We start from the raw sequence: 26,695 nt of genomic DNA, 5'->3' as shown, positions 1-26,695 counted from the left end.
TGCTGTGCTGCACCAACTGTACCAGCTCCACCATCATGCCATGATTGATTCAAACACACACACACACAACATCTCTTTCTATATTTTTAATAGAAACTAGAGCTGAAAAGTGGTCTAAGAAAGAAACAGTGGTAAACCAGCGATAGGGTCATGGGCGGCCAAGGCTCATTGATGCACGTGGGGTGTGAAAACTGGCCCGTGTGGTCCAATCCAACAGATGAGCTACTGTAGCTCAAATTGCTGAAGAAGTTAATGCTGGTTCTGATAGAAAGGTGTCAGAATACACAGTGCATAGCAGTTTGTTGTGTATGGGGCAGCAAAAGGGCGACCAACACAATATTAGGGAAGGTGGTCATAATGTTATGTCTGATCGGTGTAAGTGCACTGAAAGTCCACCTAGAAAATCAACAAATTATGGCACTTGAGCAGACGATGGTCATATGAATTATATTTTTTCATCCATAATTAAAAAAAAAATGATAAAATGCAATACTAAAATAGCTGCTCGCTTAAACATATAAAAACGGCCATGTACAAAATAGCATTAATCAAAAATTGCCTTGCGGTTTTAATGTTATTGGAAAGAATCATCATCTGCACTGTTCTGGCTTTGGTCTCTCTGACATTTTTGTACGTCTTGCCATACTAAAATATCTATTCAAGAAGAAATGAAACATTTACTGGGTTAATTAATAATCTCTTCAGATAAAGTGTATTAGGTCTCTGTGAAGATGAGAAAGCAATATCTGCACACTTACCATAGTTGTTCTTGGAAACGTTCATTTAGTTAAAGATACCCTCGTTTTAATTAAAAGTTCCTTTTATTTCCATTTCTATAAATATTTTAGCTGAACTAGTTTTTAACTTAATGCTGAGAGTGCAAGAACAACTTTCTTTTTAGACTTTTTAATGTAACCTAATGTAACCAGATGAATCCTTTCTGAGAATTATGAGTATTTAGTATTAGTATTGAGAGTGGCTCGTTGGGTAGCACCGCCTGTTGGTGTATTTTATCCTATATGTGAATCAGAACTAGTAACTTTTCTGTAATGAAACCAGTTTGCCACATTTTAAGTTCTTCCATGTGGATTTGTTTTCCTTTTTGAGTGCTACAAACACTCCTATTACCACTTTTTCTTTTATTTATTTTTTTTATCCTGAGACCAATATTTAATAACTGCCTGGCATCTAAATCAGTAACAAGTCCAAAACAAGACTGAGTGGAAAGAAAGAAAGACAGAGAAAATAAAAAGAAAGGCAGACAGAAAAAAGAAAGAGAGAAAGACAGAAAGAATAAAAAGAAAGGCAGACAGAAAAAAGAAAGACAGAAATAATAAAAAGAAAGGCAGACAGGCAGAAAAAAAAAAGAAAGAGAAAGAATAAACAGAAATATATCCTGAGACCAATATTTAATAACTGCCTGGCATCTAAATCAGTAACAAGTCCAAAACAAGACTGAGTGGAAAGAAAGAAAGACAGAGAGAATAAAAAGACACAGACAGAAAGAAAGACAGACAGACAGAGAAAGAAAGAAGGACAGACAGACAGACAGACAGGAAAGAAAGAAAGAAAGAAAGAAAGAAAGAAAGAAAGAAAGAAAGAAAGAAAGAAAGAAAGAAAATAAGAAAGAAAGAAAGAAAGAAAGAAAGAAAGAAAGAAAAATAAAAAGAAAGAAAATAAGAAAGAAAGAAAGACACAGACAGACAGAAAGAACACAAGTACAGATAGATAGAAAGACAGACAGACAGATAAAGAAAGAAGGAAAGAAAGACAGACAGACAAAAAGAAAGAAAATAAGAAAGAAAGAAGGAAAAAGACAGACAGACAGAAAAAAGAAAGAAAGAAAGACAGAAAAAGGAAAGAAAGAGAAAAAAAAGAAATATAAAAAAGAAAGAAAATAAGAAAGATAGAGAGAAAGAAAAAAAAAAAAAAGAAAATAAGAAAGATAGAGAGAAAAAAAGAAAATAAGAAAGAAAGAAAGAAAGAAAGAAAGAAAGAAAGAAAGAAAGAAAGAAAGAGACAAAAGGAAGAAATATAAAAAATAAAGAAAATAAGAAAGAAAGAAAGAAAGAAAGAAAGAAAGAAAGAAAGAAAGAAAGAAAGAAAGAAAGAAAAAAAGAAAGAAAAAAAGGAAAGAGAGACAAAAGGAAGAAATATAAAAAGAAAGAAATAAAATAAAGAAAGACAGAAAGAAAAACAAACAGACAAAGAAAGAAAGAAAACAAGGACAGAAAGACAGACAGACAAATAAAGAAAGGACAGACAGAGAAAAAAAGTCAGATAGAAAGAAATATAAAAAGTAAGACAGAAAGAAAGACAAAAAAGACAGACAAAAGGAAGGAAGGAAGGAAGAAGGGAAGGAAATATAAAAAAGAAAGAAAGAAAGAAAAAAAGAAAGATAGAGAGAAAGAAAGAAAAAAAAGAAAATAAGGAAGAGAGAAAAAGAAAAAAGAAAGAAAATAAGTAAGATAGAAAGAAAGAAAAAAGAAAGATAGAGAGAAAGAAAAAAAGAAAATAAGAGAGAAAGAAAGAAAAAAGAAAGATAGAGAGAAAGAAAGAAAAAAGAAAAGAAAATAAGAAAGATAGAGAGAAAGAAAGAAAAAAGAAAGAAAATAAGAAAGATAGAGAGAAAGAAAGAAAGAAAAAAAGAAAGAAAATATGAAAGATAGAGAGAAAGAAAGAAAAAAAGGAAAGAGAGACAAAAGGAAGAAATATAAAAAGAAAGAAATAAAATAAATAAAGAAAGACGGAAAGAAAAACAAACAGAAAGAAAGAAAGAAAACAAGGACAGAAAGACAGACAGACAAATAAAGAAAGGACAGACAGAGAAAGAAAGTCAGATAGAAAGAAATATAAAAAGTGAGAAAGAAAGACAAAAAAGACAGACAAAAGGAGGGAAGGAAGGAAGGAAGGAGGGGAGGAATTATAAAAAAGAAAGGAAAGAAAGAAAAAAAGACAAAAAAAAGAATAAAAATGTAAAAAGAAGGAAAGAAAAAGAAAAAAAAGGGAAAAAAAGACAGAAAAAGAAAGAAAATATAAGAACCTCTTGAGTAATGATTTCTTTAGAAGAATTTTACAAATGGATGATATTGGTGGTATGGGTTGGAGGTATGGGTTGTAGAGGTGCCCATACCTCCAAACCATACCTCCAAAGACTACATTAACCTTTAATAGAGAGCTGTTGTTGTAAGGTATATCTTGATCAAAACAAATATCAGAAGACCTTATGTAAAAAAGTGGCAATCCACTCACGGGCAGAGAACCCAGAGAACAAAGACTGTGGGTTTGGGTTTAAAACTGGATCCCTGGTGCTCTGCAGTGCTAATGCTACCTGCTCCACCACTGTGCTACCATCAAGTCATTTGATTCACTTTAATGACCTGGTTCAGATCATTCATATATGTTAACTGAAATAGGAAACTCAGCATCGCTAACCAAGCCTCTTGATAAACAGACACATTGGGTAGTAAGAACAAACAGCCACGTGTTATGGCAGCATGTCAGAAATGCTTACAAAAGTTCTACCGAAGAACCTATTAATAAAGAACACTGAGCATGCCTAATGGACTCATTTACACCAGCTCATTGACAGCCTTTCTGAAGTGTTAACACATTCCCATATTAGTCTTGTTTCTACACTCACTGTCCATTTTATCAGCTGCACTTACCATATTGCAGAACTACAAAGTGCTTCTATATGGTAAGTGGAGCTGATAAAAAGGACAGTGAGTGTAGAAACAAGGAGGTGGTTTTAATGTTATGGCTGATCGGAAATAAAGATGCCAGTTCAGCAAAACACAAAACTGCAGCTGAAGATAGAAAGTTCATATGTTAAAGACCGGGTAACACAGAAGATGTTACTGCTGCAGAGGGAGTTCAATACAGGTACAGATCAATGGACTGGTGAAGTAAGAGGAACTACCATCAGCCCAACATTTAATAGATCCCTGATCATCACGGATAAGCACAAAATAAGCACATTTTTCATGGGTGGTCATAATGTTTTGGCTGATGGGTGGATTTCCAATTAAATATTGACCAGTGCTGCTTTCAACAGGACAAGTCAGCCCAGTGTGATGCCAATTATATGACACAATCTGAGGTGTTACAGATGGTCTTCCTGACAAGTGGGTGAAGCTTGAAATCGCACCACTTTAGCACCTTGTCTCTGGACCTGGCAGGAACCTGCAAGTGGCTAGTGTGCCATATTTATCAGAGCAAGGTGCTTGACAAGATCTAAAATTACCACTTGAAATGGAACGTTTTTGGAATGAGACATTCTACCATTTTCGTTTGTTGATTTCTCATATAAAAATACACTATATGAACTACAGTGGGGCCAAAAAGTATTTAGTCAGCCACTGATTGTGCAAGTTCTCCTACTTAGAAAGATGAGAGAGGTCTGTAATTTTCATCATAGGTACACTTCAACTATGAGAGACAAAATGAGAAAAAAAAATACAGGAAATCACATTGTAGGATTTTTAAAGAATTTATTTGTAAATTATGGTGGAAAATAAGTATTTGATCAATAACAAAAGTTCAACTCAATACTTTGTAACATAACCTTTGTTGGCAATGACAGAGGTCAAACATTTCCTGTGAGTCTTTTGGTATTTTGGCCCATTCCTCCATGCAGATCTCTAGAGCAGTGATGTTTTGGGGCTGTCGCTGAGCAACACGGACTTTCAACTCCCTCCACAAATTTTCTATGGGGTTGAGGTCTGGAGACTGGCTAGGCCACTCCAGGACCTTGAAATGCTTTTTACGGAGCCACTCCTTCGTTGCCCGAGCGGTGTGTTTGGGATCATTGTCATGCTGGAAGACCCAGCCACGTTCCATCTTCAATGCTCTCACTGATGGAAGGAGGTTTTGGCTTAAAATCTCACGATACATGGCCCCGTTCATTCTTCCCTTAACACGGATCAATCGTCCTGTCCCCTTTGCAGAAAAACAGCCCCAAAGCATGATGTTTCCACCCCCATGCTTCACAGTAGGTATGGTGTTCTTGGGTTCTTCTTCTTCCTCCAAACACGATGAGCTGAGTTTTTACCAAAAAGTTCCATTTTGGTTTCATCTGACCACATGGTATTCTCCCAATCCTCTTCTGGATCATCCATATGCTCTCTGGCAAACTTCAGACGGGCCTGGACATGTACTGGCTTAAGCAGGGGGACACGCCTGGCACTGCAGGATTTGAGTCCCTCTCGGCGTAGTGTGTTACTGATGGTAGCCTTTGTTACTTTGGTCCCAGCTCTCTGCAGGTCATTCATCAGGTCCCTCTGTGTAGTTCTGGGATTTTTGCTCACCGTTCTCATGATCATTTTGACCCCACGGGATGAGATCTTGCGTGGGGCCCCAGATTGAGGGAGATTATCAATGGTCTTGTATGTCTTCCATTTTCTTACAATTGCTCCCACAGTTGATTTATTCACACCAACCTGCTTGCCTATTGTAGATTCACTCTTCTCAGCCTGGTGCAGGTCTACAATTTTCTTCCTGGTGTCCTTCGACAGCTCTTTGGTCTTGGCCATGGTTGAGTTTGGAGTCTGACTGTTTGAGGCTGTGGACAGGTGTCTTTTATACAGATAACGAGGTCAAACAGGTGCCATTAATACAGGTAACGAGTGGAGGACAGAAGAGCTTCTTAAAGAAGAAGTTACAGGTCTGTGAGAGCCAGAAATCTTGCTTGTTTGTGGGTGACCAAATACTTCTTTTCCACCATAATTTACAAATAAATTCTTTAAAAATCCTACAATGTGATTTCCTGGATTTTTTCTCATTTTGTCTCTCATAGTTGAAGTGTACCTATGATGAAAATTACAGACCTCTCTCATCTTTCTAAGTAGGAGAACTTGCACAATCAGTGGCTGACTAAATACTTTTTGGCCCCACTGTATATAGAAAAATATCTGAACATCCATCCTAACTACGTAGTTAGGAGTTTAGGTGTTTTAGCCATGCTCATTGCTAACAATGGTAAAAAAAATCAGTTATATTTACATTTATGACATTTAGTGAATGCTTTTATCCAGAGATGTTCACAAGTCACAAAATACGAGTCCGAGTCTTTAGGCTAGAGTCTGAGTCAAGTCACGAGTCTTTGGGCTAGAGTCCGAGTCAAGTTACGAGTCTTTAGGCTAAAGTCCGAGTCAAGTCACGAGTCTTTAGGCTAGAGTCCGAGTCAAGTCACGAGTCTTTAGGCTAGAGTCCCAGTCAAGTCACGAGTCTTTAGGCTAGAGTCCGAGTCAAGTCACGAGTCTTTAGGCTAGAGTCCCAGTCAAGTCACGAGTCTTTAGGCTAGAGTCCCAGTCAAGTCACGAGTCTTTAGGCTAGAGTCAGAGTCAAGTCACGAGTCTTTGGGCTAGAGTCTGAGTCAAGCCACGAGTCTTTAGGCTAAAGTCTGAGTCAAGTCACGAGTCTTTAGGCTAGAGTCCGAGTCAAGTCACGAGTCTTTAGGCTAGAGTCCCAGTCAAGTCACGAGTCTTTAGGCTAGAGTCAGAGTCAAGTCACGAGTCTTTGGGCTAGAGTCCGAGTCAAGCCACGAGTCTTTAGGCTAAAGTCCGAGTCAAGTCACGAGTCTTTAGGCTAGAGTCCGAGTCAAGTCACGAGTCTTTAGGCTAGAGTCCGAGTCAAGTCACGAGTCTTTAGGCTAGAGTCCGAAACTGATGTTTTGTTTTCATTGCAAATTACTGCACAGCAGCCAAAATCCAAAACACAGGTCTGATTGGTTCAGAAAGCATTTTTTCAATCATTAGCGCCAATTCTGTAGGCGCGTTCCATTCACATTATCTGCTACTGTGAAGTGCACTACGTAGGGTATTTCACCATTTTAAGTAGGGAGCGACCAGGGGCGGCTCGTTCCTTAGGGCGATCAGGCGACGCACCACCAAAGGGCGAAAGGGAAGACATTTTTCTATCACAGCTGTGACTGTTCTGGACAGTTTTGCCTCGGAATATTGTAGTCCAATCAGCGCCGAGTTGTGTTCCGTAGATACAGTACTGCCCCTTTTGGGGCGATTTTCAGTCGGACTGCTCTCATAGACTCTCATGTTAAGGCTCTTTTTTTCGAACTGCAGGCGCTGCAATACAATCTGAATGGGTTCCGGGAGGGCTCGCACTTACGTGCTTGCGTCACACGTAAACTGGTGTAGCGATCTCCTCACCATGACTACCATTACCTCAGTTCGGAGGAACTCCATCTTGTCATTAAGGGAAATGCCATTCAGTCATAGCAGTAATCAGGATAAATTAGCAACGTAAGAATTAGGGCCACCCAGACCAAATTTAAACATCAAGCAAGTATGTACAAAGGGGGGGAAATCATATAAGTTACAAGTAAGTAATGTAATTTTTAAAAAGTGAATTGTGATTGCACTTATTGTATCTCCCCAATTGTTTAATTGCACTTCTTTATTCATTGCACATCAGCCCAGATGCCAATCTTTATTCTGGATCTGCTGCACCTAAAATAAAATGCTTTACTTCATTTTATGATTAATGGTAACGCTGGTCTCTCTCCATGTTCAAAGTTATTTGTGAGGGCAAACTGACAGATGACTTAAGATGTTAATTATTTAAGCTTTAATTTACCCATTGAACGGGTCACCTTGGCCATCATCGCAACAATTGCCCCCCCCCTGAGAGATTTGGCAGCAGTCGCCACTGGGAGCGACGCTTCATCACTTCGCCGGAAGCTGGAACATTTACCCATTGCGTGTGTTGCAGGTTAAGACGGCCGGAGCGTTATTAAAAAGCAAAAAATGACACGATCAGAATTATGTCAGATCATATACATATATGTATATTTGTCATTTTTTGCGAGTCACGAGTCTAGTCCGAGTCATTTGGAACGAGTCAGAGTCGAGTCTGAAGTCGCTGTGTGCGAGTCCACTTATGATCGAATACAGAGCAATCAGGGGTTAAGGGCCTTGCTGTTGGTTCATATAAGATGGAAGTCAGTTTTACCAATCGCTTACGTTCACCCAACATGAAAATGAAGCAAATAAATGGCAGCACAACTCCTTAACCTTCAAAGCAATCTGGCTCATCCATTCCCTCTCGGTTTTAATCTCAGGTATCCGTAAGCATTATGGGTAAAGGCCACATCTCATCTCCATTACGCCCACATCCACAGCTCATACACTCTGCCGGTGCATAAACTTCTGGTTTATACCCGCTCAAACCTCCTTACAGCCCAACAAATTTCATTTTACCCAGCAAATCCTATTGCACATTATTCAGTACATTGCATTAGAGCCCTAATCTCTCCTTTTCTTCTTCTGCTCTGTACCGCCACGAAGAAAAGAGGCTGCTGATTAACCCACTTCTTCTGAGAAATATCACGGCACGCAGATTTAATTAGCAAGGAAAGTGCAGAACTGAAATCAAAATGAATATTTAGACCGAGATACAACACGGAGGTGAGGGTTTTTATTTCATTTCTAATATTTATTGTCAATTGTCAGTGGTGTGTAGTATAAGCAACACAAATACAAAAGTAAATATTATACAAAAAGCTACAGTTTTCCACGGATCCTCACATGAAGCCCATGTTGCTTTTGGTTTCCCATCGTTTCTTTGCTTCAAAGCTGAAACGAGAATGAAGTAAATGTTAATGATGATAAGGAAAGCTAATCAGCTTGTAGTTCAACATCTACAGATATAAGTTTTCTATTAAGATGTGTTGTGTTAGTCTGTGGTGGAAAAGAATGCAATAAAAAATCAGTGCTAAGGGCTAAAAATGTAAAATATTTAACAAAATGTCTACAATTACTAACTGTAGTCCATCTGTTTCTCTGAATGTTTGGGAGCCCCCTTTCATGCTATTCTTCAATGGTCAGGACTCTCCCAGGAACACTACAGAGCAGGTATTATTTGAGTGGTGGATCATTCTCAGCACTGCAGTGACAATGACAATGTGTTAGTGTGTGTTGTGCTGGTATGAGTGGATCAGAGTTTTTAAACACCTCACTGTCCCTACTGGACTGAGAATAGTCCACCAACCAAAAATATATCCAGCCAACAGCACCCTGTGGCCAGCGTCCTGTGACCACTGATGAAGGTCTAGAAGATGACCAACTCAAACAGCAGCAATTGATGAGCGATCGTCTCTGACTTTACATCTACAAGCTGGACTAACTATGTAGGAGTGTCTAATAGGGTGGACAGTGAGTGGACACGGTATTTAAAAACTCCAGCAGTGCTGCTGTCTGATCCACTCATACCAGCACAACACACACTAACACACCACCACCATGTCAGTGTCACTGCAGTGCTGAGAATGATCCACCACCTAAATATTACCTGCTCTGTGGTGGTCCTGTGATGATCCTGACCATTGAAGAACAGGGTAAAAGCAGACTAAAAAGCATACAGAGAAACAGATGGACTACAATCAGCAATTATAAAACTACAAAGTGCTCCTATATGGTAAGTGGAGCTGGTAAAATATCAAATGGTCAGACTCATTTTGAATCACTGCTCTGCAAAACATGAATACAAATAAAACCTCAGATTCAGCTCATGGACAGATGACCTTACATTCTCTGTAGCAGTTTTCTTATAGAGATTGGCGTTAATGACCCCCTAAATAAAGTAAATTCTGTCTTCATTCAGTAAACCGTCACACACTAACACTGACTTTATTTGCCTTAAATGTTTTTGAACACTTTCCAAATTTTTAAGCTTAGCTAAATTTATTGACATTTGTATTTTAAAGGGATCTTTTTAATTTGGTGACTGTCGATTTGTTGGCAGTTAGCCCTTGGAGGATGTCCAACGGGGCGGCCACTCCTAGGAAGATTCACACCTATTTTAAGTTTTCTACATTCGGAAATAATGGCTCTTACTGTGGTTCGTTGGAGTCCTAGACAGACTGATATACTTTAACAACCTTTCTCCTACCCTCAGGTCAGACTGATTCTGAATCACTTTTGCAAAACCTTTTTAAAAAAAATTACCAATTAAACCTCAGATTCAGCTCAAGGATATATGACATTACATTCTCTATAGTAGTTTTCTGATGGAGATTGGAGTTCATCACCCCTTAAATAAAGGAAAGTCAATCCTGTCTTCATTCAGTGAACCATCACACACTATCACTGGCTTTACTAGGAAATTTGACAACCCTGTAAAATTTTCTACATTTGGGAAAAATGGCTCTCACTGTGGTTCGTTGGAGTCCTAGACAGACTGATATACGTTAACAACCTTTCTCCCCCTCAGGTCTTAGATTGCCACGTTGTCTTTTGCAAGACATAACACAACAACAAAGTGATTGGAAATAGGGAAAAGTTGATGACACAATCAACAAGGTGTGAAATGCAGATGATTTAAAGAACAGTGTGAGATTGTGAAGAAGAGGAAGGACAAGGGAAGGATTGAGGTGAAAAACAAACCCCCATGAGATCTGCTTTTTCCGTTTCCGGGCTGCCTGCAGATCCTCTTCTTCCTTCTTCGTATGGGCAAAATCACGGCAATCGGCGGCTTGTGCGATTTTTACAGCCAGCTGTTGAAAAAGGCCAAGATAAGGTCAGTAAACATTTAGTTTTTTTTTTTTTATAGTGGTCATTTGTCATGGATTAGCATAATTAATGTAAGTGTTATGAAAGCTACTAACGCAAACTTTCAGGCTGTGAGGTAAAAAAATAAATAAATAAAAAGATGAAACGGACCATTCAACCAACCCTGAGGAACTCAAAGGAATTAAAATTTAAAAAGGGCAGTTGTAGACTAGTGGTTAAGGTACTGAACTAGTAAGCAGAAGGTCACTGGTTAAAAACCTCACCACTGCCAGGTTGCCACTGTTGAGCCCTTGAGCAAGGCCCTTAACCCTCAATTGCTTAGACTGTATACTGTAAGTGTCTGCTAAATGCCAAAAAAATGTAAATGTAAATAAAAAAGTCAAATAAAGAGTGCTGGAGCCTATCCCAGCTTTTCAATGGGCGCAAGCCACACAGTAACACCCTGGACGGGGCGCCAGTCCATTGCAGGGCAGACACACATACACACACACACACCCATTCACCTACAGGGCAATTCAGTGTCTCCAATTAACCTGACTGCATGTTTTTGGACTGTGGGAGGAAACCGACGCTCCCAGAGGAAATCCACACAGACACGGGGAGAACATGAAAACTCCACACAGAAAGGACTCGGACCGCTCCGCCCCGCCTGGGGATCGAACCCAGGACCTTTTTGCTGTGAACAGTGCTACCCACCAAGCCACTGTCCCACCCAGATTAGAGTTCATCACCCCTTAAATAAAGGAAAGTCAATCGATTTTCATTCGTTGAACCGTCACACACTAACACTGGCTTTATTTGCCAAACTTGTCCCAAAAAAGGGCAGTTGTAGACTAGTGGTTAAGGTACTAGACTAGTGAGCAGAAGGTCACTGGTTCAAACCCTACCACTGCCAGGTTGCCACTGTTGAGCCCTTGAGCAAAGCTCTTAATCAATTGCTTAAACTGTATACTGTAAGCGTCTGCTAAATGCCAAAAAAATATAAATGTAAATAAAAAAGTCAAATAAAAAGTCATGGAAGATGGTGGCTCACTGCCAGCTATCGACAGATGTTGAAAGAAGAATCCTGTTTACTTTGGTAACCTCTGCCGGTTGCACCACACCTTTGCTGGGCATAATCCAGCATACTCCTCCCTTCGACACTGAAACAGCCAGCAGCCACATGTTTACCCGGGCCAGGTGAAAACCGTTTTTTAACAGCACGACTTTTAGTAATTAGTAATCAACATCTCTATTAACAGAGCTTGTTTGTCTGCCTGGCTGGGTGCCCAACAGAGACAGTTGGCTGTGTCCGGGAGAGAAAAGGCCGGGTGGGGAAGCATCTCGATGCTGCAGCGACATTGACTCCTACTGTCTGGCAGAGGAGAAGTGGGAGGAGTACAACGTTTCTTCAAACCATGTCTTTATAGAGCTTGCTTTGTGCACAGGGACACAGTCATGCTGGAACAGGAAAGGTCCTTCCCTAAACTGTTGCTGCAAGTTGGAAGCATATAATTTCCTTTAAATAACTGATTTATTATACCTCTTAGCAACTTTTGTGGCTGAAGCACATGAATTAAACAATCAGAGGGGAGTGTCTCAATACTTTAGTCCATATAGTGTACACCGATCAACCATAACATTAAAACCACCTCCTTGTTTCTACACTCACTGTCCTTTTTATCAGCTCCACTTACCATATAGAAGCACTTTGTAGTTCTACAATTACTGACTGTAGTCCATCTGTTTCTCTGCATGCATTGTTAGCCCCCTTTCATGCTGTTCTTCAATGGTCAGGCCTCTCCCAGGACCACTACAGAGCAGGTATTATTTAGGTGGTGGATCATTTTCAGCACTGCAGTGACACTGACATGGTGGTGGTGTGTTAGTGTGTGTTGTGCTGGTATAAGTGGATAGGACACAGCAATGCTGATGGAACACTTCACTGTCACTGCTGGACTGAGAAAAGTCCACCAACCAAAAATATATCCAGCCAACAGCGCCCTGTGGGCAGCGTCCTGTGACCACTGATGAAGGTCTAGAAGATGACCAACTCAAACAGCAGCATCTACAAGGTGGACCAACTAGGTAGGAGTGTCTAATAGAGTGGACAGTGAGTGGACACGGATACTCCAGCAGTGCTGCTGTGTCTGATCCACTCATACCAGCACAACACACACTAACACACCACCACCATGTCATTGTCACTGCAGTGCTGAGAATGATCCACCACCTAAATAATACCTGCTCTGTGGTGGTCCTGTGGGGGTCTTGACCATTGAAGAACAGCATGAAAGGGGGCTAACAAAGCATGCAGAGAACAGATGGACTACAGTCAGTAATTGTAGAACTACAAATTGCTTCTATATGGTAAGTGAAGCTGATAAAATGGACAGTGAGTGTAGAAACAAGGAGGTGGTTTTAATGTTATGGCTGATCAGTGTATATACATACAGTATAAGAGTGAACGCTCTTCTGAAACGGTCCTAGTGTAGAACCCTGAGGAACGCCAGTAAACACTGTAAATAAATCTAGTTGCAAATAAAAAAAAAATAATAACAATAATAATGAAACAAATAAATATTTTTCTTCATTTGTTTTACTTAGGAAGGGTGGGAAGTGTGTGTGTGTGTGAGAGGAGGAAGTTAATTTCTTCTAATACTGACGAATAAACGCATTTCAGGAGGAAAAAAAAAACCTGGAGAGAGGTTTTGGCGCTAGAGAAAAAAGAGAGAAATGTTTTAATTATAATTAAATGGGATAAACTTTATTAGAAAGCCTGAAACTAAAATATCTCCTAATGCATGCTGGGATTAGGAAGGTCAGAGTGAGCAGGCAGGAGAAATTAAACTCTAAAGGCTTTTTATCACCACATTTCAGGAACCAAGGGTGTAAAATGTTCTAATTTGGGATACATTAAAAGCCATAAAGGTCTTTCAAAAAGATTAATGCTACTTTGCACGGATTTAAGATAAGGCCTTTAGCGGGCTGAGAGAGCACCGCTCTAGCCGGGCCCTTGAGCCATTCATCTATACAGTCGCTTGGAAGATTTGTTAAGGAAGGGAGGGGGAGCGCCTGCAGAACCTGAAGCTAACGCACTATGACAGTTTTTTAATTCCTTGCCATCTTCTTTTTTTCCTCCTCGAGGTTTTAAGAGGCGTAAATCATGTTTTCTAGTTGTGCTAAGCCATAACGGGTGATCGGGCTCGTGTCTAGCTGAGATTTAGCGAGAGATAAGATACACCAGGGTTTATATGCAGTGCTACAATCGAGACATTTTTATCTTAGCAAAAATAAAGTGGCTTCTTTGGAGGTTTAAAGTTGAAGATTTATCTCTGCGTTCCCTGAAAAGTTTACAAAATTAACTTTGCAACAGATTCAACTTTTTTAGAGGAAAAAATACAATGAAATGTTAAAAATTTCTGAATAATATTTATTATATTTATTATTTCTATATTTTTTAAATAATGAATCCATAGTACATTTATTTTCTTTGGCCTTTTGTGAAATAATAATTGGATTAATTAAGTTATTATTAAATTTAGGGCTGTCAAACGATTAAAAATTTTAATCGCGATTAATCTCAGAATTTCATATAGTTAATCGCGATTAATCGCATTAAATAAAATCTGTGTAAATGTTATAGAAAACAAGGTTTTTTAAGTGAAATGTGAAAAGTGGACGTTTCTACACGAAGTGAGTGTGTTTTGACCCTTTTGGGGCTTCCATAGTTCATGGACTAGCGTGCTTGACTCCGGTATTCAGTGCCGTAACAGATTAAGTTAATAAAGTGTTTTGCTCCCGACAACTTGTGAATATACCGTGTATTTATTTCTTTATTATGCAAGTGCATCCCTACGACGCTCAGTTATATTATTTTAACAAACCGCAAATGAACAACGGTGGCAAGTCCGACATTAAAACGTTTGTTCTACCAGTCAAGTCTCAACATGAACTAGAATTTGCGTTAACGGCACTATTTTTTTTTATCGCGTTAAATTGAGATTGCGTTAATGCGTTATTATCGCGTTAACTTCGACAGCCCTAATTAAATTACATTTATTTATTTATTATTTTTTATAATTTTTCCCACTTTTTTCCCCCAATTTTCTCCCCTAATCTAGTCGTGTCCAGTTACCCTGAATGCGTCCTCTATACTGATTCGACCCTTCACCGCTGACTGAGGATGCCCCTCAACTGACATATGCCCCCTCTGGCACGTACAGTCAATACAGACTGCATTTTTCACCTGCACGAGTCGAGTTCATACACCGACAGGCACTGTGTACGGAGGGCCACACCCCTATCAGCATTATTCCTCAGCCCTGTGCAGGTGCCATCAGGGGCCGCAGTTGCACCAGTTATGAGGACCTATGATCCAACTTTTTACCCCTAACCCTGAACAACAGCCAATCATTGTTCATGAAGCCGCCCAACCCAGTCGGAAGGCAGAGCTGAGGTTCGATACGATGTATTTGAAACCCCAACTCTGGTGCGCTAGTGTACTTTTACCACTGCTCCACATGAGCGGCCTACATTTATTTATTTTATTTTCATCAATTCCTGGTTAAGAATGCGGTGGGTCCGGTTCACCCAGAAACAATCCATCACAGCGCTTCAGTCCCGCCCCATAACCAATCACGCCACCTCAGTGTTTCCATTTGTTAATATTAACAACAGTAACAACTGTTTTATTTCAATTCTATGTTTAATCACAGATTTATCCTGGTCATCGTTGTGGTGGGTCTGGTTTCCTTGGAATCACTGGGCAAGACGCAGTGTATATATACACACACACCGAGGAATAACATTATGACCACCTCCCGAATATTGTGTTGGTCCCCCTTTTGCGCCCAAAACAGCCCTGACCCGTCGATGCATGGACTCCACTAGACCCCTGAAGGTGTGCTGTGGTATCTGGCACCAAGATGTCAGCAGCAGATCTTTCAACTCCTGTAAGCTGTGAAGTGGGGCCTCCATGGATCGGACTTGTTTGTCCAGCACATCCCACAGATGTTTGATTGGATTGAGATCTGGGAAATTTGGAGGCCAAATCAACACTTCAAAGTCGTTGTGCTCCTCAAACCATTCCTGAAGCATTTTTGCTTTGTGACAGGGTGCATTAACCAGCCAGCAGGGAATACAGTTTTCATGAAAGGATGTACATGGTCTGCAACAATGTTTAGGTAGCTGGTACGTGTCAAAGTAACATCCACATGGATGGCAGGACCCAAGGTTTCCCAGCAGAGCATTGCCCAAAGCATCACACTGCCCACGCGGGCTAGCCGTCTTCCCATAGTGCATCCTGGTGCCATGTGTTCCCCAGGTAAGCGATGCACACACTGGATCATTATAGTCTGCATATCTGATTTAAGATTCAAGCCCTGGATCTCAGTAGCAGTGGGCTAACGTGATTGCTGCAGAACTGTGCTACACGAGCGCCCCTGCCTTCGACCGTATATAGTGGACCTAAAGTGACGTGGTCAACAAAATGCCATTTCAGATTAAGCCACAGAAAAGTGGTTTCCATGGACCTGAGCTATATTTGAGCTGACCTGGTACTTTGTTAGTCGAAGGCATTAGGGTGCTTGGATTACTTAAGAGACCAAGCTGATCAAAGACCCACAAAAAGCCCCTCAAATGTCTGATTAATCAAGCCTCGCAAACAGCTTATTTTCTTTTAGCCTGCATGCAAGTAGGAAAATGAGATTGGGGCGAGCGGCGCATTGTGCAGATTTGTTCATTCTTATCGGGACAAAGCCGGCGGTGGCTTATTTCATGGATCGCTGGAGCAGGTGTCGCCTCCTCTCCCCGGCACCCGGGACATAATTGGGGTTTGCTGTGGAAAGTCGGCACAAATTAGCCTCTCTTATTTGCCGTAATGTGACATTATTTTTCATTTGATCCACTTTTGAGGATCTGGTTTTTTTTTTCAATCCCCCACCCTTCTGAGCTCTGAGATTTACTGCTAAATCCTTTCACATCAGGGAGAACGTGTGCGCCAGAAATGAAATAAAGAAAGAAATGAAAGAGGAAAACAGATGGAGGGAACAGAAATGATATTGGCTACATGACACGAACGCTTGTGTGTTCTTTGTTTTTAGCCTATATTTCTGTTAGTCTGGTTTTCAGTGAAGACTTCCTGTCTGGTTCCTTTCTTTTTCTCCTTTTTGTGCTACGAAACCCTTCATTCACTGCAGGGTTTATTTAGAGGGATTAGAGACGTGACCTTTCAAAAGCCTGACATGGCTGTAGGGTTTGATTTTTGCCGGGCAGCTGCTGTCAAACAGCACTAGTTGTTATGAGGGTGTGGGGTTGGAGTTATTGGTGGTTAAAACTGTTAAGAATGAACAATTATTTTTCCTCAAGGGTAATATGTGTTGGATTACCTTAAATCATTAAAGATATGTAAAATATGTTATCACTAAAACACTCTTTATAAGTTAATATTTCATATGTATATATACTATATACACACCGATCAGCCATAACATTAAAACCACCTCCTTGTTTCTGCACTCACTGTCCATTTTATCAGCTTCATTTACCACATAGAAGCACTTTGTAGTTCTACAATTACTGACTGTAGTCCATCTGTTTCTCTACATACTTTTTTAGCCTGCTTTCACCTTGTTTTTCACTGGTCAGGACCACCACAGAGCAGGTATTATTTAGGTGGTGGATCATTCTCAGCACTGCAGTGACACTGACATGGTGGTGGTGTGTTAGTGTGTGTTGTGCTGGTATGAGTGGATCAGACACAGCAGCACTGCTGGAGTTTTTAAATACCGTGTCCACTCACTGTCCACTCTATTAGACACTCCTACCTAGTTGGTCCACCTTGTAGATGTAAAGTCAGAGACGATCACTCATCTATTGCTGCTGTTTGAGTTGGTCATCTTCTAGACCTTCATCAGTGGTCACAGGACGCTGCCCATGGGGCGCTGTTGGCTGGATATTTTTGATTGGTGGACTATTCTCAGTCCAGCAGTGACAGTGAGGTGTTTAAAAACTCTGATCCACTCATACCAGCACAACAGCATTAAAGGGGGGTAACAATGCATGCAGTGAAACAGATGGACTACAGTCAGTGATTGTAGAACTACAAAGTGCTTCTATATGGTAAGTAGAGCTAATAAAATGGACAGTAAGTTTAGAAATGTTATGGCTGATCAGTGTATATGTCAACTTGTCATTTTTGTGATCATCTCAACTGTTTGATAAAGGATCATTAAAAATATTATTTTTTATTGTTGGTATGGTCAGAGGAAAGTAAGAAATGCAAATAAATAATTTTTAAAACATTATTTACTTGGTGAGACTGTAAAAGGGGTAATCATCCTGCAGTCATGCTCTTTTCCCCTTTAAAATAAATTGCTACTACATTTTTTAAATTAATTAAATGACAGAAATGTTACATGACTACGTTTTAGGGATGTAACGATGCACCACAAGACAGTTAAAAATCGATTCACATGTGTAACGATTCAAATCGGTTTACATGTATAATGAATCAATATTCACTTTAAACAGCAGAGGGCACTGGCGCTATTCACCTCGCCCGGTTGACGTCACTACAGGGTTGCCAGGTTCGGAATTTTCCAGCCAAATGTATTTATGTGAGGAAACTTTCTTTATTTGTATTATTTAATGTGGGATTTGGTTTAAAATTTCATTTACATTTTTTTTTTACACAAAAAGGGAAATGTGCAGCATGGTTTTGCATAGTTTGTACTTACCTCAGAATTAAAGGGCCTTAATTATTTGAATAAATAAAAGATAAGCACAAATACAGTATTTTATTGTATTTTTTAAGAGAAATAATAAAAGAAAACTTTGTCATAATTTCTCTTCAATTTAATTTTGTTAAAAAAATTGGGAAAATGCCGCTCAGGTGGCGCAGCGGTAAAAACACATGCTGGAACCAGAGCTGGGATCTCGAATACATCGTATCGAATCTCAGCTCTGCCTGCCGCTTAAAACTGAGCGGCCACATGAACAACGATTGGCCTGTCGTTCAGATGGGCGGGACTAAGCCGGATGGGGTCTCTCTCTCTCATGACTGGTGCAATTACGAACTCTGCTGGCTGATTGATGGCGCCTGCACAGAGATGAGAAAAGAGTGCTCTCAGGGTGTGTCTCTCCGTACACAACGCTGAGCTGCACTTATCAAAGTGTAGGTGAAAAGATGCATACGGCATGCTGCCCACGTGTCGGAGGGGGCATGTGTTAGCTTTGTTTTCCTCAATCAGAGCAGGGATTGGCATAAAGAAAAAAAAAAAAAACGGGAACAAATCGTATCATGAACCCAATATTGTGAATCGCATCGCATCGTGGGTAGAGTGTATCGTTACATCCCTACTACGTTTCTTATTTATTAAGTTGCGACTCCAACTACAATGTTTTACATCCAATGGACATAAAAAGTACAAAGCCACAATTCTGTTCTTAACACATATTGCTAAAACGATCAACAATCAAACCCAAACCCGGACGCTCTCTGCTTGATCTTTCTTGCACACAATGAAAGGTTGTGTCATCGGTCTCACGGGGAGAAAACGAGGGATTTGTTTAATCTTAATGGCAACTTGACAAACAGCATTACAAGGAGAGCGCGAGTCTCTCAAAGGGGGATCCGGTGGAAAAAAAAGCTGACACTATAATGCTCTTGTCTGTGTTTCTGGCTCAATAATCTGATTCCAGATACACGGCGCTGTCATCTTGAGGGAACGTGGGAGTCGGAAAGTTCCTCGGCTTTGTGCGTGTCTTATTATCTTCCCTCTTTTGATGAGGCGAGGCTTATTAGCCAGCTTTGAACTCGCACTTACAATAATGTGCTATCAACAGTTTTCTAAGCTAATTAGAAAAACTGTTTAATTAATGACTGACTGGCAATAAAATGGCACATCAGGAAAGAAAAAAAAACGAGTGCTAAGCTTCCACTACCACCAATTAAAGGCTAATTACAAACAAATTATATATGTTTTGCTGTGGGCTTGAAATAAAAAAAGCATTAATTAAAAGAGAAAACATGCTAATTAATTAAACAGCACAAAAAAAAATCTACATTGAAAGTATGCTTTGTCTATCGGGTAATTAATAAGATAAAATAATCCAAATGAGAATCCCCAGCTATTTGATAAAAGCTTTAGAACTCTTTTAAACCTGATTCAAAAAATTAATGAGAATAATTTTAATGCATCATACAGATATATAAAAGAAGTTCAGTCAGTGATAAATTGCTTATTCTGAAGTAAAAAGATCTGAAGATGAGGCGATGTAAAGACGGCGTTAAGACGATGCTTAACAATGTTCATGTCGCCAGAGGGGCCGCATTCAAATTACAGCGAGTAATGCATGTCTAAACAGGAATGGAAGAAGAGCAATAAGACTGTAGCATACAACACAAGCAATAAGCATCAACATTTAATTGCATGCTGGGAGGTTTTGATTGAGATTGACATAACAAACCTCTGTTGGTGTCACAATGGACCTCTTTACATCTCTACAGCAATTGATGTCATAACAAACCTCCTCATATCCCTGCATTTGTTGATGCCATAAAGGAACTCCTAACATCACTACTTGTTGTTTATGTTATCACGACCTCCTTACACACCCACAGCTCCTGACGTCACTGCATTTGTCAATGTCAGATGGACCTCATTACATTCCTGCAGTTTTTGGTGTCACAATGGACCTCTTTACATCCTTACAGCAACTGATGTCATAAGGACACTCTTACATCCATACAGTTGTTGGTGTCACAGTGGATCTCCTCACATCCTTACAGCAACTGATGTCATAAGGACACTCTTACATCCCTACAGTTGTTGGTGTCACAATGGATCTCTTTACAGCCCTACAGCAATTGATGTCATAACAAACCCCCTTATATCCCTGCATTTGTTGATGCCATAAAGAAACTCCTAACATCACTAATTGTTGTTGATGTTACAACAGACCTCCTTACATGCCCACAGTTGTTGATTTCTCAATGGACCCCCTGACATCACTGCATTTGTTAATGTTATATGGACCTCATTTTATCCCTGCAGTTGATGTTGTCATAACGGACCTCCTTGACATTCCTACAGTTCTTGATGTCAACATTAACCTCAACATTCCTAGAGTTGCTGATGTCACAAGAACACTCTTACATCCCTACAGTTGTTGATGTCACAATGGACTTCTTTACATCCTTACTGCAACCGATGTTATAAGAACACTTTTACATCTGTTGATGCATGCTCAATAATCCAGGTACACAAATCCACAAAGTTGAATCAGTTCATCTGGACACAAGTTTGTTGTAGAGATACGTTTCGTCACTCAATCCGAATGACTTCTTCAGTCTGAGCTGGTGTTGAATACCCTTATATGCAGTTGATTTGCATAATGACCGATCACCACCCATTGCATAACAATGGAACTGGTGATCAGGTCCATATGAAATTCACAATGACCATTAATTACAATGGTCATGTGTGTCTTTCACACATGATTGGGGTAAAGCTATCTCTACAACAAACTTGTGTCCAGATGAACTGATTCAACTTTGTGGATTTGTGTACCTGGATTATTGAGCATGCATCAACAGATTCTGACTCAGTTCGGCAAGGATTGCCTCAAACTCGTACGAGAGTACGAGAAAACGGCACGTAAGATGGCTGACTACAGGAACCACCTGCGATTTAACGTCAGATGCAGACAGAGCAGGATCACACCTAAGAGCCTGCAACTCAGAACTTCTGTCAAAGGTCACCGAGCTAGCAAGATCATTCAGAAGGCACAGAACCAGCTATTGAATGAACGGGTGAGACAAACTAACTTCACAATCGATGTCTTAAAATCTAGAGAGGAGCAGATTGTACAAAGACTTACATCACGTCTAGATGAGCCCACTCTCCAACAGGTGATTAACTTCACGCAGAAGGCTCGTCTAGGACAACATGAAAAGTCAAAAACCAGGCAGCGAAAAAAGATTGACTTGCTTGCTGCAGGACAGAAACACCAACAGACCATGGATGGCCGAAAGAGGAATGAAGGGCAAACACACGCTGGTGATGTGGACAAGTGGGTGAAGAACTTGTCGGACAGACAACTCACACAAGCGGAGAAAGACATCTTGGCTAAGGGGTTAAATTTCGCTGTTACACCAAAGCAAGTCCCACTAGTGGAACTGATCACAGCCACAGAATCAGCAATCCAACAACAACATCTCCAACCTGGAAGCGGAACAGTTGCGGATGAAAGTGTCAGCTTGCCTGAGTAATGCAAAGCCATCGCCATCCAACATCAGCAGAGACGAGAGGTATGCACTGACTACACTTAGTAAGGACAATAACATCATCATAGTTCCTGCTGACAAAGGTAGATGTACTGTTCTATTAAACCAGATAGACTATCATGAGAAAGTGATGTTGTTACTTAGTGACAATAACACTTATGAGCTGCTGAAACGAGATCCAGGTAGTAGCTACAAGAAAAAGGTGATAGATTGTCTGAAAGATTTAGAATAGAACAATGCTATTGACAGGGCTTTGTACTACAAATTATATATGGGGGAGGCTATACCTAGTCTGTATGGGTTACCTAAGATACACAAACAGGATGTACCTTTACGACCCATTGTTTGTATGATTAACTCTGTGACTTATAACATTTCTAAGTTTTTAGCATCGATTCTCAACCCGTTGGTAGGTAGCACGGAATACCACATTCAGAACACCATGGATTTTGTGGACAAGGTGAAGGGCGTCATCATTGAGACGGAGGAAACAATGGTCTCGTATGATGTTACATCCCTCTTCACGTGCATTCCGGTAGCTGAGGCAGTGGAGGTGGTCCTTAGGAAACTACAAGGCGACCCCACCCGGAGCACGAGGACCACCCTTACCACGGATCAGGTGTGCACACTCCTAGAACTGTGTCTTCAGTCCACCTACTTCTCGTACAGAGGACAGTTCTACAAACAGAAACATGGGTGTGCTATGGGGTCCCCAGTCTCACCTATTTTTGCAAACCTGTACATGGAGGAAGTGGAAAAGAAGGCACTAAGGACCTACTCAGGGACACAGACACTGACACAGACACTGTGGCCCACAGACACTACGGCCAAGGATAGAGAGAAATCTCATGTCAAGAAGGCCCTGGGTGAATGTGGTTATCCCAACTGGGCATTCGTAAAAGCGGGAAAAATGCCCAAACACAGCTCCAGTGGATCGAAGGGAGGAGAAGAACAACCGCGGTCTAAGCGCAAACCAGTGGTGATTCCATATGTGGCGGGAGTATCGGAACAATTAAGACGGATATTCTCCAAACACCGTGTTTCAGTTGCTTTCAAACCCCAGAACACGCTACGCCAGAAATTAGTTCACCCTAAGGACCGGGTTCCTCGACACAAACAGAGTAACGTAGTGTATGCTGTTAGGTGCCGGGAGGATTGTCGGAAACTGTACATCGGGGAAACTAAACAGCCACTGGCGAAACGGATGGCCCAACATAGAAGATCGACCTCTTCTGGCCAGGACTCTGTGGTTTACACTCACCTGCAAGCCAGCGACCACTCATTTAATGATGAAGATGTGCAGATCCTTGACAAGGAGGAACGCTGGTTTGAACGTGGAGTCAAAGAGGCCATCTATGTGAAGAGGGAACGACCATCTCTGAACCGGGGAGGGGGCCTGAGAGTACATCTCTCACCATCATACAACGCCGTCATTGGAGCGTTACCCCAATCATGTGTGAAAGGCACACATGACCATTGTAATTAATGGTCATTGTGAATTTCATATGGACCTGATCACCAGTTCCATTGTTATGCAATGGATCTCTTTACAGCCCTACAGCAATTGATGTCATAACGGACCTCCTTATATTCCTACATTGGCAATGCGATAATTGACCTCCAACATTCCTACTGTTGAAGTCACAATGGATCTTCTTTTATCCTTACAGTTGGTGATTTCTTAACTGACCTCCTTACATTCCTACAGTTGTTGATGTCACAATGGACCTCTTTACATCCTTACAGCAACTGATGTCTTAAGAACACTCTTACATCCCTACAGTTCTTGATGTCCATAATAGACCTCCTTATACCCTTACAGCCATTGATATCATAATGGACTACCTTGCTTTTCTTCTATTGTTGATGTCATAATAGACCACCTTACATCCCTACAGCTGTTGATGTCATAATGGACCTACTTTTATTCCTACTGGTATTGATGTCATAGTGGACCACCTTACTTTCCTACTACTGTTGAGGTCATAATGAACCACCTTATCACCCTAAAGTTATTGATGTCATAATGGACCTTCTTACATCCCTACTGTTATTTATGTCATAGTGGACTTCTTTTTATTCCTTCTGGTATTGATGTCATAATGGACCACCCTACTTTCCTACTGCTATTGAGGTCATAATGGACCTCCTTACATCCCTACTGTTATTTATGTCATAATGGACAACCTTAAATCCCTACTGTTATTGATGTCACAATGGACCTCTTTACATCCCTACAGCTGTTGATGTCATAATAGACCTCCTTACATGCCTGCAGTTGTTGATTTTTTAACAGACATTATTACATCCCTACAGTTATTGATTATATTGTGTGGGTAATATAATAAACACTGAGCCAATGAACTTTAAAGGAAAAATAAATAAATGTAAAAAAATATAGAAATACTAAACGTTTCAGTATCACACAGGATCTCAAGCAGTGTCTAGACACAGAGTTAGCTAGTTATATTTAGCAGCCCCTCAATGTTATGCTAATTAGTAAAATGAATTGTTCCTTATGAAACTTAAAGCTGTGTCACAGACGGCGGAATAATCAAAGAAAAGAGACACGCGTTTTCCTTAATTGGAACGTGCACAGCGGTAATCAAGCACACTATTATAGCAAAGTGCTTTGAGGGTTTGGGTACAACTCTCAGAAGGGCTACACTCAGCATGCTTTGAAAAACAAACACACACTGGAGCCATCAAACCTATAATATTAACAGTATATATTTTGTTATTAACGTCTGCTTTCGTAAATCTAAAAGAAAGAAACTTTAAGCTTTCATATAACATCAAGAACGCCTGAGAAAAGTGGATTCTGCTCTTTGAAGATGAAAGACCTGCGTTTCCACAAAGCCTTCTGAAACTGCTTCACAGAATGCCGTTACCTCACAGATTAAAGAAAGAAGAATAAAATTATTAATCATTTAAAGGGGCTTAAACATAAACTTTTCCTTTGTGTCTGAGGAAATTGCATCAGGTGCTTTACATCTCAGACAAAGGATCTTCAAAATGACATCATGAATAGTGGCTTGCTTGAGGATGAACACTAATTCCAAGTTCACACTACAAGACTTTCGGAGCAGTCAGATTGCTGTACAGTTCACAGTACACAACTTGATCTCTTGTAATCGGGAGTCTTTTAAGGTGTGGTTTTCACACTACACGACTGATAAGCGATAGGGGGTCACACACTACACGATCTATCACCAGGAGGAACCTCAGATGAGTCCGTCTGGTCTCACAAACTACGTTCTGTCACGAAAACACACATGAGACGTGACGAGGGGTTTATTGATACCGTGTCCAAAAATGCACGTCAACAATAAGAGAGCGATCAAAGTTATTTGTGTGCTGATGTGCAACGTAAAGGCAAAGAGGAAAAAGGAATGAATGTGAGTGGATTGGGCTACATGACCAGCAGGGATTGTCTGTTCTGTAGAGAGTTGGAGGTTAATAAATATGGTTTTGCAATGCAGCGTTGGTATTATGGTTTGGCGTGGACGATAAGGTCACAAATATTGTAAAGCTTGAGGGTGTGCTGATGTACTGTATTCTGATCACACATAGTGATCGAGAGCCGAGTTTCGATCCCCAAGCGAACGTTGATTTGCATTCGAGCTGGCACATCTAGCAGCGACCTGTCGGTGAGCGAAAATCAGGGCAAAAATCGTGTAGTGTGACTAGGCATAACCAGCATTTCGCTTCATGGCTTTATAAAACATTTACATTTTTGGCATTTACCAGATGCTCTTATCCAGAGTGACTTACAGAAGAGCTTCCACAGTAGACATTTCCCTACTCTAGTAAGTAGACAACAGTCCAAGTATACAAATCTGCTAAAACCCTGTCAATTTTTTTTTTAAATATGATACTGTAGAAGGTTAGTAAGTTATTGTTATATGTTATTGCTCTTACTATTGCTATAATTAAGAGGTGGGACCCAAACTAAATATCTTTGGAAGACAAGCAATAGAAGTAATAGACTCGAACGGATGAACAAACGGGAAGTTCGTCCCACCACTTGGGTGGTAGTACAGAAAAGAGCCTTGATGCTTGTCTTCCTTGAGTTTTGAGTGGAGGATCAAGACGAGCAAGACTAGTGGCTCAAAGGTTGTGTGGTCCAGAGCGGAGTTTGATAAGTTCTCTAAGGTAGCTTTGGGCTGGTCCAATTTTGGCTTTGTAGGCAAGCATCTATGGCCCAAATTAAATATCTTTTGAAGACAGTAATAGACTCAAACGGACAAACGAACAGGGGAAGTTCGTTCCACCACTTGGGTGCTTGTACAGAAAAGAGCCTTGATGCTTGGGGCTGGTCCATTTTTGGCTTTGTAGGCAAGCATTGCTGTTTTAAACTGAATGCAGGCAGCTACAGGAAGCCAGTGAAGAGAACGCAGCAGTGAGGTGATGTGGCAGCATTTGGAAAACAACCATTAACAGTCCATGCTGAAAATGTATTTGTCCATTTCACAGCGGGTGGGTCACCTAGATGGTGCGACTGTATGTCACAAAGTAGCTAATGGCCGATCCAACCTGATTGAATCTCTGGTAATGAGCACAAATCTATTCTCCTAATTTGCAAATGGGGTTGAATCATTTAGATTGCTTATTTGCAAATAGTTTTGTGTCATAACTACGAGAACATGAACACACTGTGGGTCTGTTTGAAAACCTAGTGAGCTGCCTTGCTGCCTGCTGCCTACCTAGGCAGCTGCCTAAGTAGAGATGATTCTAATAAGACATCGACTTATAAGTCAGGTTATTCAGACACACTACTAAGACAATTTTCGCTCACTAAGCTAACACAGTTAGCCTCAGGCCATTCAAACCAATGGGCGGAGGCTGCACAACCCACTAGCATGCCAGCTATCTCCCTCTGTGTACCAAAAACAGTTAA

At 40.5% G+C, this 26,695-nt stretch overlaps 1 protein-coding gene across 1 annotated transcript in view; it reads right to left on the bottom strand.

The window, feature by feature from the left end:
- Nucleotides 1-8,430: 8,430 nt before the first annotated feature.
- Nucleotides 8,431-26,695, bottom strand: part of fam204a (family with sequence similarity 204 member A) — a 37,661-nt gene continuing 19,396 nt past the window's right edge. Inside the window, exons 7-8 of the mRNA XM_062994936.1 lie at nucleotides 10,401-10,510; nucleotides 8,431-8,591 (exon numbers count right to left, since the gene is read on the bottom strand). Of these exons, the coding sequence (XP_062851006.1) occupies nucleotides 8,540-8,591; nucleotides 10,401-10,510 (162 nt within the window). The 3' untranslated portion in view covers nucleotides 8,431-8,539. The remainder of the gene's footprint in view (nucleotides 8,592-10,400; nucleotides 10,511-26,695) is intronic.

Source organism: Trichomycterus rosablanca, chromosome 5, assembly GCF_030014385.1.
Source record: "Trichomycterus rosablanca isolate fTriRos1 chromosome 5, fTriRos1.hap1, whole genome shotgun sequence".
NCBI lineage: Eukaryota > Metazoa > Chordata > Actinopteri > Siluriformes > Trichomycteridae > Trichomycterus > Trichomycterus rosablanca.
This window is presented reverse-complemented; position numbering and strand designations above follow the sequence as displayed.